General features: G+C 50.2%; 1 protein-coding gene across 1 annotated transcript in view; it reads right to left on the reverse strand.

The window, feature by feature from the left end:
* GALNT14 (polypeptide N-acetylgalactosaminyltransferase 14) overlaps positions 1-17094 on the reverse strand; it is a 233031-nt gene that overhangs the window by 90983 nt on the left and 124954 nt on the right. The window contains exon 2 of the mRNA XM_007470881.1: positions 3230-3399. Within this exon, the coding sequence (XP_007470943.1) occupies positions 3230-3399 (170 nt within the window). The remainder of the gene's footprint in view (positions 1-3229; positions 3400-17094) is intronic.

Genomic DNA, 17094 nt, shown 5'->3' on the forward strand with positions numbered 1-17094 from the left:
CCGCCCCGACACTTCCCTTCCATTCCTGGCCCTGCAGTGCCAGCCTGCCCATATCATTACCGTGTGATAATAACAACAATGAAAATTTTTTTTACTACTTGCTAAGGAGTATGTAAGTACTTTACATATAGATTATTTGATCCTTATGAAAAGTGCGTTAGATAGGTATCATTGTTATTTTTATCTCTACTTTTCAAAAGAGCAAAGTGTGGACCAGGGAAGCCAGGTAATGATGAGTTTGCTCAGCTGGTCAGCAGCACAGGCAAGACTGGAAACAGGGTGATCTGATCCCAGACTCTATATCATTAACCCCTGGGCTGTACTGCCCTCTGCTTGACTCTGACTTAGGGGGAAGACATGGCCTCATCCTTTTGCTGGGACCGAGAAGGCATATTTATGTTTCATTCTTGAGAACTCAGGTAACAAGCAGGGCTGGCTTTATGGCAGGTGTTCTCATCGCAGTTTTGCTCCCAGGGAACATTTGGCAACGTCTGGAGACATATTTGGTTGTCACAACTCGGGGAGGTGCTACTGGCGTCTCGTGGGTAGAGGCCAGAGTTGCTGCTAAACATCGAAAGTACAGGACAGCCCCCCCATAACATAGAGTTATCCAGCCCCAAATGTCAGTCACCATTGAGAATCCCTGGTCAGGTGGACACAGGTCACCAGCAGCCACAGCTGGTCAGAGCTGGGACAGGCAGGGCCTGAGAATGGGCCCTGGGGCTCTGTCAGCCCAGGCAGGCAAGCCCCAGGGTTGGAAGAGGATGAAGACAGGATACAGCAGAGAGGCTAGAATCACAGAAGGATTAAGGGACTTAGCTGGTGACTTCAACCTCAAGGACACGGACTCCCTGGGGAGGTAAGGGTTGGAAATGGGAGGTCCTGTAGACAGAAAGTCACCACTCAGTGGGGGCCCATTTGAGAGAAGAACATTGGGCTTTGCAGTCTCCGGAACTCCCATCACCACGAGGGTGATACAGGCACAGGGTCAGTCCCGTACCAAACTCAGCCTGCAGATAGCTGATCAGTGGGCGGCTTCTGTCAGGGCTTGCTTAGGGTTTTGCACACAGTGGGCGGGACCACGTGCCATGGCTGCCTGGTCCCACATGCTTGCCCTCATTCCCAATGCCCTGTCCCCTCCCCTTCCTGCTCTTTCAGATTAGGATCCATAAATCTGAACTTCTCTGAGTAACACAATCCGAGCTCCCACAAAGCAAGGTCACTGTCCCGAGGCAGACACGTGGCTGATACATTTTTCCTCGTTGTCTTCCAAAGGGTGTCTGCATTCTGTCTAAATCTCTTCCCTTCCTGCTGCAATCCCAGAAGATCACACTTACTTCACAGAAGAAGCACACTGGGTCAGGCAGGGAGCCTGGACCTGGACCTGGGGAACTCAAATCCTTGGGGACAGGCTGAGGTCTTCACCCACAACTACCATTATGTCCAGCCCTGTAAAATGCTTTCATTTCTGCCTCTCAGATCATAAAACTGGGTGAACGCAGATTTTAGTCCTGCTCAGGTATCCCCGCAAATCTGCCTGCCCAGTGAATTCCCCGACGCCTCCTCCCTGCAGGTGGGAGCATTCAGAGGCAGTTCCGACAGCTGTCACCCAGATGCACCAGCCCCTTTCCTGGTGAGGAGGTGTCCCCGTGTCCCTCTACAGGGCCTCGGCATCTGGACGCAAGACAAGGGAGGCACCACCCGCTGGAGACCCAGTGGAGCTTCTCAGCCTTCTGCCTGCTCTCTCTTCCCTGTTCTATACATACTCTCCGCCCTGCGAAACAAAATAATCTAATGTTTAAATAAAATTCTATCAGGTCCAAGGACCAGTATAAGTGCTGGGGAATTTTAATAGGAATAATACAAGACTCTGACTCGAAGCTTTCAGGCAAGCAGCAGGGAGTGTCCTGGGTAAAGGGGACTTCCAGGCCCCACTGCTAAGGAAGCATCTCCTGGGTACCTCGAGGGGAGGGTTGAGTTCACAGACACTCAGAGTGAGAAGGCATAGATCTCATCCGGTTCAGCCCCCTGGCTTTATTCATGGGGAAAACCAGGACTCCGGCTCCTCTCAGGCATGATGGTGATTAACCAGGACTGGTCAAACCCCTCCACGGAAATAAGCTGTGTAAGTCAAGGTTCTGAGATGTGCAGCCTAGTCGGGAAGACTGAGTACACCAGCCTTCCCATACCGCCAACTTACGTACCACCTGTTTGACCAGCCTCGTTTGTCATGAAAATTTTTACTGTCCTGCTTCTAAACCCCAGTGTCCACAATTCGGTCCCCACAGGCCCAAACAGACACAGAAAGCTAAGAAGCTAATACCAATCCTACAGTCTCTCATTTGACATTGCCTTCAAGCCCCTCTACCCCAAGCTTGCCGGTCTGCTATTTTGGGTGCCAAGTCAATTTCCCGCAGCAGACAGGAAACACGCCCTCATGGGTCTTTGGCACAGCTGGGCTTCCCAGCTTGGAGGTGAGGAGGGGAGGCACTGGGTGAGACCGACCTGCTTCCTCAGGCCTCCCCAGGAAGCAAAGGGCTGGCTGACTCTAGGAAGGCTTGAGAGGCGGAGCGCCTTCACAAAGCCTCTTTTTGCTGGGAAACAAAGCTTTCCACATTGCCCCGGGCCTGATCTCTGCAACCCATCTGAAGGGTGCCTGACCAAGGGGATAGCAGGACAGAGGCTGTGTGAAAGGGCTGCTCTGAAGCAGACAGCGGACCCAATGGCAAGTGTAGAGGCCCCTCTGGCTTCTCTTCCCACGTGCCAAAATGTCAGGCTGTAGGACCTCTGACGGCCTGACATTTTGGCACGTGAGAAGAGAAGCCAGGGGGACCTCCCAGCGACAGAAGAGACCACCAGCCTGACTGCCCAGAGGCCTGCCCTCCCCCAGTGTGAAAGCCAGGCCACTCCATGGGAATCTGCCAGGGGAGAAAGGTTCTGGCTGTAGGGTGTTTAGTGTTCCATGACTTCCTGGTGGGTATGCCTAGAGTGAGCCCCGGGTGAGGGCGGCAGGGTGCAGGTGGAGGCCTCCTCCCTCTCCACGGGGTGCTTTGGGACGACGGCTCACGGCAGCAAGAAGCACAGACGGGGCAAACTGCAACATCACAGACCCCCTCGTGTCTACCTGGCAACAAACGGTTTGCCTGCCCCGATTCCTGGCACTGGGCGCTGCACAAAGCTAGCGTGCTGTGGATCTGACACGACTGCGGGGAGGGGCCGGGAGAAGTACCTGAAAAGGCGAGTGTCTGGGACCACCCGGCTGCTGGCAATCCGCTCGCTCTCCCGCTGGTTGAAAGCATACAGCTTATAGGGATCATCACCGACACGCCACTTCTTGGCATTCAGATACCGCCGCTCATCAAATTGGTCCCATAGGTCATCCCAGTCAGCATCCGGAATCTGTGTGACATGAACAGGAAGTCTGTGAGGATGGCTCCCGGTCCTCTCAGCCCCCTCTGGCTGTCAGTGCCCAGCCGCCAAGACCAGGCTTGTGCCGGCGAGGTTTAGCTCAAAGATAGGGGCAGAGGTAGGACGTTAATAAAACCATAAGCAACGATAACAACAGAATGACGATGACAATGTCAGCTACCATTTAACGAGTGCTGTGCTCACATACCAGGCACTGTGCTACGACCTATACTCACGTTATCTTGTGTAGTTCTCAGAGCAGTTTTAGGAGATGGATGTCGTTCGTATTCCCACTGCACAGACAAGGAAGCAGGCTCTATAGCCCAGGTGGCTCGCTCCAGATCTCACAATTAGGATGCGGCAGGGCTGGGACTTGGATTCTAGAATACTAACCCCAGGGGCCACTTCTCCAGGGTAATTTGAGACACTTGGTGAAAAGTGCTGGCACAGTGGCTGGCGCATAGTAGGTGGTACACAGTGACTGTCACTCCTTCCTCTGCCAAAGGAAGGTGGCGATGAGAAGTAAGCAATCCATCTATAATGGTGTGCTACCCACCAGGTGGATGCCTGTGTGTGCCTTTCTTCCTCCAACCCAGGAATCTGTGCTTATTTTTAAGAAGCATCCATGGGGGAGCAAGTAATAACCCTCACCACAAGAGAAGAGAGTACTTTAGAATGTATAAGGCGGTTTCTGCATTCACGATACCGTTTCACCCTCCCCAAGACCCTCTGCAGAGTAGGGAAGACAAGCCTTCAGAAAGGTTACTGGCTTGTCTGAGGTCGCCCAGGTGGATGGTGGCAGAGCCCAAAGCAGAGCTCTGTCTCCTGGACCCTCCAGTGCAGAGGAGGTGAGGGGATTCACACAGGGAGGCGACGGCTCCTGCCCAGAGCCCAGGTGGCCGCCTCTGCTCTGCCCACCCCAGCTGTGCAGCCAACAGAGACTCCACACAGCCAGCAGGAGGTATGGGCTTCAGGGCCTCAGCACACTGGACGCTTCCCTTGATAGCCACTGCCCAGTGGATGGTAGTGCCGCCCCCACTAGGGGAGAGCCTGTCTGTATCAACAAAGCTCAGACCTTTCAGGTGCATCAAAGCCAAAAGAGTCCTGTGCCAGGAAGAACCTATTGACCAGGCTCCGACCTGGACCACGAGGGCTGGAGCCCTGGGGCTGGCATCGAGGATGAGACGTTCATTCATGTGTTAATGACCCTCCTTCTCTGTGCAGGTATCTGAAGCTGCCCGGGTACCACCCATCCCATCATTGACCAGGATGCTCTTCTGCACTCAGGGCATCTAAACAGGAAGGCCCAGGGCAGGTGCTGCCGACAGCAGTGCAAGCGCTCGGCCCACGTTTGGCAGGTAAGGGGGGCCCGCTCGCCCACATACGCATTCATCTCAGGCACCACTGCATCTTATCTGATAATTGATCTTTCCCTTTCGCTCTCTCTCTCTCTGTTATCTCCTTTTGAAACAGCATTCTCCTGCTAAAAGCACAAAATGAAGCACTGGAAACCAGTGATTTTTATCCAATAATTGGTTTTATTAATGTCCTGTGGATACTGCTGCTACGTGGGGGTATTTGTGTGTGGGTGGTATGAAACCCCCAGCCTGGGCTGTGTCATGTCACAGCCTGACAGATGTCACCTGTGCTTGGAACATGACCTCAGGGCCACCCTGACATCCCATTCTTGCGGGAAGGCCCACGGCGCCCTGAACCATCTCCAGCTGGCTCATGTCCCACTGAATTCACTGCAAATCTCAAAATAAGTTATGAGCCCCTACAGTGCTGTGTGCTGGGGAGGGGAGATGCGGAGACGGAAGGCCCCTGCCCTCCAGTGGGCGCAACATTGTAGAGACACCTGCGTGAAGACACCTATAACAGCGGAGTGAGGGAAATGGGAACGGCTTCCCAGAAGCATCAAATGAGTTAGGACTTGAAGGATGAGCAGGGATCTTGCTTTGCTTAAGGGGATATGGGGAAGGGAAGTGCGTGCGCAGTGAAAATCCAGATAAAAGGCAGAATGGCTCAGGGGAGGAGCATCTTTTCAGGGAATGGCTAGGTCAGAATGGGGAGGCCAGAGTGTGGACTGCAAAGAGAGCATGAGTGAAAGAAAATTCCAGAATGTGGCTGGTCCCGTACGAAGCAGGTCAGGGGAAAGTATCTCTGGCTGCATGTGCAGGATGGAGTGGAGGGAAGAAAGCTCCACGAGGAGACCATTATGGGAGGTAACCTTAGCACTTTAACCTGGTGGGAAGGGAAGCCTGATGGGGCCCAGGTGTACAGTTCCATCCATCAGCTGGAGAAGCAGGTGGTGGGACAGGCACCGTGGGGAGGCACAGGGGCTGGAGTGAGGGCACTCGACCAACCTCTAAGTCTCATCCCAATCCCTACTTTCTATTAATACCAGACCAGGCTCAGGGCCAAGGGGGTACAAGTTTGGGTGGTTTGCTCAGCCTGGTAATCGCCACCCTAAGGGCAGCTAAGCATCCTTGGCATCCTCGGAGATGGTGCCGTGAGAAGTCAGCTGGCTTCCAGAAAGCCTAGAGCCAGAGCAGCAGCCAGGCTGGCAAGAGAAACTGTCTGAGCAGTCAGTCAGGGACATCCTTGGAGGGGACCACTCCCTCAGACGGTCACGGGTGCGGAGCTGGTTCCCACTTTGCTGCACTGGATCCACTGGGGGGATCTCCCTGTACTGGGAGCTTGGTGTTTCTATAATGATATCTGGATGTCTTAAATAATGGTGAGACTGAGTTTAAAACAACACTACCATTTGAATAGCAATCTCTATTTTATGAAGCAGCTTGCAGGTACTGTCACAGAATCCTCACACAACCCCCATTTGGACAGGGAGGGGTCGACTTAGAGAGGTAAGGTGCCTTGCCCATGCACGACGGCTAGTAAGTGAAGGGACCCCCGACTGAATCTCCCTAGGGCCTCCCAGCGCCATGGTCTGTTCTGTTTATCATGGACAGAACAAGGGGCATCCTCTCTGCCGAGGATGAATGGGCAGAGAAAGACCCCCCTGGAGGAGTGGAGTGGGGGACATGCCCGCAGGAAGGGCCAACCGCTCCTGTCCTGCTTGCCCCCAGAAGAGGGTTGACCGCGGTCCTCCCAGAATTTCTAAAGGGGCAGCGACTTTGCCAGATACTTCCAGTCCTGATTTGGAGCTGGTTTCCAAGCTCTTCAATTCGCAAGTCCCCACATCTGGCCTCTAAGGGCCCAGGGCATGTACGTTGTACCCATGCATCGGATTCCTCGCTTCCTGGCTCATGTGAACATCGAGAGAGTTTCTGAACAGGCACTTTCACCTTCACAAGCCTTCCTAGCACAGGACGTGAAATGCTTTTCCAAAATAAGAACACACACCAAGGAGCCCCCCCCAAGGGCCCACCCCAGAACTGCGCCCACTGCCACATGGCCCCCCCAAGCTGCCACCACTTGACTTTCTGACCGGAATTTATTCAATCTAGAGTGTGTGTGTTTCAAAAGAGGAGTATGATGCCACAAACAAAAACGAAGACCATCTTTTAAGTAGAAACTATCTGATTAAGTCAGCCAACCCCCTGGCCAAGACCAGTGCTTAAATAATTTGGCACCAAAAATGAAAGCTCAAAAAGCACATCTGTTAAGTTGCTTCATTTCTTTCCTCTCACCACACTTCCATGAGAAATCATGAATCCCCTTTCCTCCATCCTTCCCTGGCCTGTTTTCTCTCACTCTGGTTTCAAGCTGATTGTTTGGCTCAGGAAACATGGGTGTAGCCTTCCCTTCTGTTAGGTTTTGAAGATGCCTCTATTTTCCACTGATATTTTTGTCTCCCTCTCTTCTTTCCCCAGCTTGGTATTACTAGTTTTCTCTATTGATCTAATTCTCTTCTTTTTCACTTTCAAATGAGAAAATCTCTAGCCCTTGCTAAAGCTTTCATCTTACTCTGAATTGCACCTGATCCTTAAGAGAATGTCTCAGACTCACCCTATAATAAACAGCTAACACCTTGGGGGGCTCTTATCATGTGTCCTAAGTATTTACATTTAATCCTCACTATAATAGATATCAATAGTACCATCCCCATCTTATAACTGGGGAAACCGAGGCACAGAGAGATTGAGTAACTTGCCCAATGTCACACAGGTAGTGTTAGAGCCAGGATTTGAGCCCAGGCAGCCTAGCTCCAGCTCCCATGCGCTCAACCATTAGGTGACTCGACCTTAGTACATCCTCACTGCCATTTTCTTGGGTTACCTTCGAAGACTATCTATGTGTTTCCCACCATTTTTTGAGGTCCAGTTCTTTCTTTTTGCTTAGAGGTTTTCCTCCACGCAAGGATGTCTGTACCCCCTCTCACCATCCTCCCGCCTGCCCTTCACTCCCCACTCTGGGCAGTCATTCTCCTCTCAGCAGTGGGCTTCATCCTGCCAGCCTAGGGCAAGAAAGGGGGAACTCTGCAGGCAGATTCCTGCAGGAAGATGGGAATGTGAGAGACTAACACACACAGAAGGTCATAATTGAAAAAAATGATATAACTGATACTTTAAAGACGATATAATTCATCTATCCACCCAATGTTTTAAACTCTAGTGTAACATTCCACCGGTGGACATCCCACAAGTCAGGGACAGAACGGTCCCAAGAAGCCCACTCCAAGCTTCAAAGGACTGTAACTTCTAGAAGTTTTCTTCTAATTTTGAACCAGAATTTGTCTCCTGGTAGTATCTCCCTTTGGGGCCTGGTTTTATCCCCAGGGATATTTAATGCAAATCTGACCTTTCTTTTTCATACCCTTTAGATATTTAATGGCAACTATGTGTTCCCCAGGTCTTCCAACCCCTCATTATATAAGACTTGCAACTCAGAAAAAATGACACAGAGAAGTGCAAAAGATCTACCAAAGGATCAAGAGAACAGGAGTAAGTGAGGTTGGGTGGGGTTCATCAAGGAATTCAAACACCCTGGAAACCCTTCCGTATGTGCAGAACGAGAAGGAAGACATTTCTCATAATACAGTCTAACTTTTATATGGAGGCTTCCTAGACGGAAGCTGCTTTGTTGTGCCTTTGATAAGGTCCACCACCTACTGGGCACACAAAACTACCCATCCCAGCTCCCCTGTCAGAACCTCAGAGGGAAATAGTGAGGGAGGGGTAACCCAAATGATGTCTAACCCTTACAATCCCAACATACAATAGAAAATTGTATCCCCAATCTCCAAGTGAGGAAACTGAGGCACGGGCAGGATTAATTATTTGCCCAAGTTCACACAACTGAGAAGTGTGCCTCAAGGCCTGTAGACCCAGTTTCTATGCTAGCTGTGCAGCCTGGCGTTCACATCTCCACGCATCCAGGCTGCTTCCAGGACCGCAGCCTGTGGCTTCCCAGCACCACCCCGAGTGCCCCTGCCTTCTACCCTCTGGAGCCGTCTGCTTGTAGCACCATGGCAGACCAGATACTCGCCAGGACCTTCATGCTGAACTACAGCTAGATCCTGCATAAATAACAACAAATGTGGTGGGGTTTTTTTGAAGGTATATTTTGTTTTGTTTTGTTTTGTTTTGTTTAATTATTTCTACTTTGGGGCCACGCCCCACGGCATGCGGGATCTTAATTCCCGGACCAGGGATCAAACCTGTGCCCCCTGCACTGGAAGCGCAGAGTCTTAACCACTGGACCACCAGGGGAGTGCCACAAATGTGGTTTTTAATGCACTACTGGGCTTTCTAGAACGAAAATCTTCACCACAAGAGGAGAGGTGAGGCCAGGGAAAATACAGGGTGCTAAAGCCAGAGCTGGGATAGTTGAATGGTAAGTAAAGACAATATGTGAGGCTGCCCCAAGGGTCAAGGTCACTGAGAAAGTAAAGCCAGGCTCCTAAAAGGTGGAGTAACTGAACCTGAGTCTTCCATAATTAAGGTCAAGAAGTGGGACTAAATGGTCCCAGATCAGCTGTAACCTGGCTCCCAGCAGAGACAAATATAAATACTATCTGGAGGAAAGCATCTCCAAGGTAGGCTCCCAGGATTCCCACGTAGCTCACCAAAAGATGGAATCACAATAAAAAATGACCAGACACAGAGGGAACAAGTCCACTATAAGGGAGAGTGAGTGGAAACTATAAACAACGTATTCTGATCCTCCAAGAAATCCAGACACAGAAATTACAGATACAAAATAAAGCATGTGTAGGTTGAAATGTGGAATAAAAAATTAGGAAAGAACAAAAGTTCTTTGTAAAAGGACCAAACAGAATTTTTCGAAACAAAAAAGTATAATAATGATTGAAAGACAAACAGAAACGTTTACAGTCTTCAAAGCATTTTCACTGGAGTATCTCATTTGTATTAACCCCATGCAGGTGGCAGGCCAGTTAGGTTGTTCCCATTCCGCAGATTGGAAAACTGAGGCTTGAGAAAGCATAAGAGCTTGCTGGAGACGACTGAGACTCTAACCCAGGACTTCTGACCTCAAAACCAGTGTTCTTTCCCCATCACCAGATGTTTCACTCATCCACGGGGCCACTTTGCTCACCCTGCTAGGCAGTCACAAAAATGCAGGAGGATCTGCCCACCTCTGTACTGTTCTAATGTGCATCCATCTGGGAAGTGACCTTGTTTTTCCAAGGGCCAGTCAAGAGAGGACAGCAGAATCCCTCATCACACCAGTACAGCTATGTAAGTCCTACCTGGTAGCAATGGTCTGGGAGAGGAGTGACTGCCGGTAACAGACTCCCCACAGTCTGCAGGACCAACTCAAACAAAGAAGGAGGGGCAAGCCAGCCCTTCACTCACCCATCCGGGCTCATGACAAAGGAAAGAGCTGCAGAATCCTCCCTCATCCAGGGACAGCACATCAATCATGGATTATTAGATAAGATCTCCATTTTAATATTTCCACCATGTATTATCACCTCTTCCTCTCACTGGAATTCTGTCTGGGGAGTTATTTAACTGATGCGCAGAAATCTAAATTTAATTTATTATGATCTAACTCGCTTTAGAAGCCAAATTACCCTGCACTGGAGAAGGATCAAGTCAACAGCCCACTTGGCTTTTCTATTTATCTTCTGCACGGTTTTCTCTTCTTCTCTTTAGGATTCATTTTATCTCGGGTGCTGGTAATAAGTTTAAATTTTCCTCAGAATTAGGCAATTGCTCCTTCAATGCTGTAGTTTAATGGCTAGTATTAATTACATGAAAGTCACTTTTAAAGAATTCGATAGATGGAATGGGCATGTAATAGAGGAGGAAAGGGCTATTTCTCAGGCCAAATGAGGTAGCAGATAATTCATCAAGAATAAGTTTACTTTTCTATTCCACCTCCTTCTGTCTTTCTTCCCCACTTTTCTTCTCACCCCCGCTCCCTCAAGAGCCAGGTGCCTAGATAGTGGGTCTGCTGTGGCTTCTCTGAGCCACTGGGGGGTCTTGACAGTCTGGATACCACAATGACTCTATTGCTGGCTTTAGTCTCATTTGGCCTCGGACGAGAGACACCACCACCTAGCTCTCTCCTCCCCGTCTTTGCCCAATACACACACTGACCACCTATTTTCCAATTGCACATCACATGCAAATACAGCTTTGGGGGATGCTTCGAGCTTTCTGGAAGAAGAGAAGTTCTGATAATTATTATAATTGCCTGAAAACTCCAACTGTGAAATATAATGTGATTAACAGAATGGACAGAAGCCCAGCTTTTGTTTCTGGAATAGGGGAAGAAAAAGAGTCTCATGCAATTTGGGCTTTATATGGAGATTAATTTGCTTGCTAATTAGCATGAGAGGGAGGCACCAGGGAAGTATAAATCGGCGTGACTGGGCAAGAAGGTCTGGTCCCCCTGCACGTGCCAGGGTGAGTGAGCTCTAATGCTGCATGTCTGCTCCCTTCCTACCCAACGCCCTATACATTCCACCACCAAAGACCAAACGCAGGGCTCCTTTATGGAGATGGGCATCTCATATCACTTGTTTGCTTGAAGAACACCTCCCAATCGCTGGTGGGCATGAGGATTAAGAGAGAGCTGGCCCCGCCCGCATCATCGATTTCTGCATCTTCTTTGTGTTCAAAGATGGATGGAGCAGTAAACAGACCATGGGAACACGAGAAGCCTCCGTCCCTTTCAGCTCTGGAACCCAGAGAGCAAGAGATCAAGTGGGGCTGGGAGCCAAGTAACCAAACGGGGCCCAGGAGTTAGAGGATTTGGTGGACTGCATGGTGGCACAAGGAGGGTGGTTGTGCCTGTAACCGCGAGGCTGGCGCTGGAGGACACCAGGCATGAAGAGACGGAACCTGTGCTCGTGAGGGCCCAAGGAGAGGGCCTGGACCTAGGGAGAGGGGACCGGAAGCGAGCTTAGGAAGGGAGGCCTCCAGCTAAACAGAACCGGACACTGACACTCATTGTTTCTGGTGTGGACAGCTGAGTCGTCTTGGGCACAGGGACACCTCCAAAGACTGAGGTCTGCCAGGGTGACACTGCAGCCATCTCTCAGGGCAGGGTTGCAAGGGAAGGGGAGGGCATTCCTCCCGGGATGGCCCAACAGTGTGGCCAGAGCGGCTGGTACGAGTCTCACTCACTAGAAGCAGGAAAGAAACAAAACACTAAAAACGAGACTTGAATTTCCCAGTGACAGAAGAGGTCTCCCTCTTCACCTGTACAGGGCCGGGAACTACCTTAAGGCATCATCAGTAATCTCGTTAGCCTCAAGGAATAGCTACGGAGGCAAGCAATTTTCAAGGGGCCAACAAATGAACATGCCTTCAGGGTCACCGAGAACAGAAGTGTGAGCGAAGACCTTACCGGTGCCAAACAATACCTGCCTAGTGACACTGCCTTAAAGCTCCCCTTTGGGTGAAACAAAGTACACCCATGGGGTGAGTCTGCAGGCTTCCAAACTGTGACCCAGAGACAGTAATGGGGTAGAAAGAAGAGGGTAAAGAAAAGGAGGGAAGAATGAAGGGAAAAGTGCTCATGCTATAGGCATCAAGCTTTTGTGACTTCTCTTCTCTTTCAAGGGACCCCTTGTACATTTCAACTCAGTTTCACCCTGACAGACAGGCAGCAGCAAGAGTGCTGATGTGTGGGAAGGTGGAGATGGGCAGAGAAGGGGATGCACATCATCAGAGAAGATCCTGTAATTCCTGTCGACGGTCCCATAGATGCTAAAAGAAAACAGGAGTCAGGAAAGCCGGTCGCGAGCCTGGCTCTGCTCAGCATGCCCTTTCAACCTCCTGTGGTCGGTTTCTTCGTCCACCCCAAGGGCACTATGAACCTTTACCCCACACAATTTTACAGTCCTGGATTAAGTCTCAGAAATGAGATAAGACACGAAAATTGCTCTGCAAAACATAATGCAAATGTAACACATTATTACTGTCAACATTGCTGTGGTTACTATTATTCCTTTCGGGGACTGAATGCTAACGGGGAGAAAATCTTACAATTTTACGATTTACAGTCAGCTAAGTTAGGTTTACCTTCTTCCTTCCCTGTGGCAGAAATGTGACCTGTGACTGCATCCTCAGGTGACTGGATGCACCTCCTTACTGTCCGGCTGTGATGGAAGAGACAGGTCATTATCAATGCTGATGTCGCCTGGGGCTCTGGAGGGCTCATCCACCCAAAAGCCCCACCTCAGATATGGGTCTGAGCGCAGTGCCATGCAAACGACACAACCAGAAAACTACTTTTTAGAAAAGTAATACATAAGGTCATTGCCAGCTTGGAAGGCTGGAAACTGAGCTTTGTGTGGCCTCTGTGTTAACTCCCTTTTTTATGTGTGTGAAGGTGGGGTCTGGGGCAGGCACAGAGGCTGTGCTGGGTGATTCTGGGGGGAGACCTGAGGATCTCAGGGGTGGGGTCAGAAACCTGAACCTGCTTGAGACCCCAAGGCTCCCATCAGGCCAAGGAGCCTGCTCCCTGCTCGAGTGCTGGCCCCTTTCCTCCTCTGACACATTAACCCCAGAGGGTCTTCTCCAGGTGTCCTGGGACTTGGCTTCCAAGGGCCGGAATGGCCAGTCCTACAGCTATCCTCACAAGGAATATGTTCGGCAAGGTTTGCAGCCTCCCCAGATCTCCCTCTAGGTTCTTCCGGGGCAAAGGTGACCTTGGAGTAATCAAGATGGAGATGGCTGTGAGAAGCCAGGGAAGAGGACCGACTTGAAAAGGTGATCAGTTCGCACACTGGACACAGTCACTCAGAACAGCAATCACAACTAACTGTTTTGTAGCATTTACTGCGTGCCAAAGGAGGGAAGAATTTCCCAGTGACAGAAGATGTCCTAAAGATGTCACTCATTGAATACTCGGAACAAACCTGAAGCAGGTGCTATTATGAACCCTATTTTACTGAAGGTGAAACTGAGGCTTGAGGAACTAAAGAGACGCAGCCAAGGTCACACTCCTAGTAAGTGCAGATGCTGGGATTAAACCCAGGCAGGTGGGCTCCGTCATATCCTTTACCGGGACCTACAGTGGCAGAGGGTCATTCGTGGAAAGAGGCTTCCAAACCCAGCTCCTGCCTAGAGAAGGATGGAGGAAGGAGGGGGGAGGAGGTGCCCGCCAGAAGCCCCGTCATACACTTTCCGGCGAGGCTGTCCTGGAAACACCTCCCCTAATCCATAGGTCGAAAGGTGCTAAACTGGATTTTCTGGCTAGAAGGAGTTTCAGAGACATGTCCCCGAAGCCCTATCATTCATTCCCCAAACGTGACATTAGCAAGAAGCCTCTAGCTCTTGGCAGAGGAGAATTTGTTCCTCTCTTCTCTGCCTGCCTCCGAGGTGCCGGCTAGATCTCCCCAGATACTGTGTGCAGGCAGGGCCCAGAGCTTAGCGCATTTTCTATCTGCTCTGTAAATAAGGTGACATCCAGATACCCTCCAGCTCCCTCAAAACTAGGTCAGCTGCTGAATATGCAGGTGTGGGGTTGGAGTGAATAACTCTGAAAGGGCTTTATCTCCCAGGACTCCATGGGAGTCCTGGCTGGCTTTCAGTGAAAGGGGCTCTATTATGTCAAAAGCAGACCCAGCAGACATCACGGCTGCTGAATCTGGGTGGGGGCAGGATGCCCACCTCTGCGAAGGGCAAATTTAGTGCTGTGGGCTACACAGCAAGTGATAATGGCAGTGGGTTGAAAAACTGGGAGAAATCTTTACGAGCCTGTCCTAAATACTGACCATCTTTACAGCCTGGCAGGAATCTCGTCTATGGCATCTTGCATGAACTATAAAGAAGGGATTTATAAAGCACCTGCTTTTGCAAACAAGACCCACAGGGGCATCTCTCTCACCTTAGGAAGCACCAATAATTACTCCCCAAATGACGTGCTCGTCACCAACCATTCTTGTCCATTCGTTAAAGCACCTGTGGCATGATCCCTTCTGCAGGTTAATCCTGAACTGTGCGAGGGATGTCAAGTGCTGGAGTGACATTTAAAGCACCTTCTACCCTCATCTGTGTCATATTTTAGACTCCACATATAAGTGCTGTCATATGGTATTTGTCTTTCTCTTTCTGACTTACTTCACTTAGCATGATAATCTCCAGTTGCATCCACGTGGCTGCAAATGGCACTATTTTGTTCTTTTTTATGGCTGAGTGGTATTCCATTGTATATATGTACCACATCTTCTTTAACCATTCCTCTGTCAATGCACATTTAGGTTGTTTCCATGTCTTGGCGACTGTGAATAGTGCTGCTATGTTCATAGGGAGTGCCGGTATCTTTTTGAGTTAGAGTTTTGACACAAATGAACCTATCTACGAAACAGAAACAGACTCATGGACATAGAGAACAGACTGGTGGTTGCCAAGGGGGACGGGGTTGGGGAGGGATGGAGTGGGAGGCTGGGGTTAACGGATGTAAGCTGTTATATATGAAATGGATAAACAACAAGGTCCTACTGTATAGCACAGAGATTCAATATCCTATGATAAACGACAATGGAAAAGAATATATATATAAGAATGTATATATACGTACGTATATGTATAACTGAGTCACTTTCTTGCACAGCAGTAACTAACACAACATTGTAAATCAACTACACTTCAATAAAAACAAAAACAAAACATCGCCAATCCTCTAATTCAACATCTTTTAACCCACAGTGGTCTTCTCTTTGGCTTCTTCAGAATAAAGCTGACTCTGACTTTAACCACAGACGGGACTCTCTGGGGATCCGGATTTGCAATTGAGATACATCGGGAAGAGATTAATCACTTGGCCAGAGCTGCTCTGGTTTATGTCCTACTGCCTAAGAGCACTCACTACAAGATTCCTTTAAGTAAATCCATTTCCTTAGTGCACTAAAATTAGACTCTGGTGACAAAGAAAATTCCGTATCTCCACTTTTCCAGAGCACTGTCCTGGGAATGAGGCAAAAAACTATCAAAGCCCTCTCACCCCGTGCCTCTCCACCCACCTACGTTCTTAGCTTGGACTCACTCTGGTCCATAGCCGCTGGGCAGGACCCTTTCCTCCTGCAAGGCCTTACACTAAGTCTCAGGTTCAATCTCTTCCCGAAAGGAGGGAGTCAAAGCCAATGGCATGAATCCGACCCTCATGTTTTTCAACACCATCCTCTTTCTTCAGTTTCCCAAGGAACAGATACTCTCCACGGGTTCTTCCACCATCAGGATCTTAGATCTGCCGGGGGCAGTGCGGAGGGCAGGGGGGTGGCAGGGCAGTGTGGCATCCTCTTGTCTCATTTGGCAAGTGGCTCAGTGCCGGGCTCCCCCTTGCCTGGCCAACTTTGGACACACGCATCAAAGAGCCTCTCCCAGCACATTAAACATTAAGGCTTTCCAGGCAGCAGACACAACTGTACCTTCTGGTCTGCCTCCGAAAGCGAGGCTGGGGAAAGCGGCAGCCCTGGGAGTGGCAGGAGGGTACGGTGGGTGCATAGACAAAGTAGGTCATTAGTGGTAAAGACTACAATTTTCAAGCGGTTGTTAATGCTTTGTTTATATGGATTTCTCCAAATGTGACATTTTAATGGCATCATACTTGTGTGATTACAGTGCAGTCGACACCGCTGCGCGGGTGGGGGGAAGGCGACAGGGACTCCAGCGACCTGCTGAGGGAGGCGGCTCCCGGCCCCAGCAGCCAAGGGGACTGTCTCGGTCCTGCTCAGGCCAGGATGCCTGATGAGCATGCGAAGTGGCTCCCCAGAGGGCTCTCTGCTAGATAGGAGCCATCAGGGTCCAGGAATCTTGCACCCAGCCTAGGCTTGGGACAAAATCAATGCCCAGGGCTTCAGGAGAGGTGAGGGGAGTTGCACCTCACCCCGGAGACCACCCGTCACAGCTGCCCTTGTCATTCACATCTTCATTCATTGATTCATTATTTCTTGGGTTCCTACTGTCATCTGAGGGAAAAGGCAATAGATATTCAGAAATACAGGAACAAATGAAGACGGAGACAGGGGCAAGGAAAAGGATCCTACGTCGATCGGGTGCCCGATGGCTGCCCAGCATTGAGCGAGGATTCGGCACATGCCTCTTCCTTGGTCCCTCAGCAGCATCTATCCCACCGGGGACACCCCCCTTCAGGTGCTCTTGTCTCTTGGCTCCCGGGAGCCCTCTTTCTTGGGCTTTTCCTCATCCTCTGCCCTCTTCCCCACCTCCTTTGCTGGCCTCTCCTCCTCCCTGGCTTCTAAATCTTGGAACTGCCTGTGGATTTAATCCCCCCCCCCCCCTT

Source organism: Lipotes vexillifer, unplaced genomic scaffold (assembly GCF_000442215.2).
Source record: "Lipotes vexillifer unplaced genomic scaffold, Lipotes_vexillifer_v1.1 scaffold717, whole genome shotgun sequence".
Taxonomy (NCBI): domain Eukaryota; kingdom Metazoa; phylum Chordata; class Mammalia; order Artiodactyla; family Lipotidae; genus Lipotes; species Lipotes vexillifer.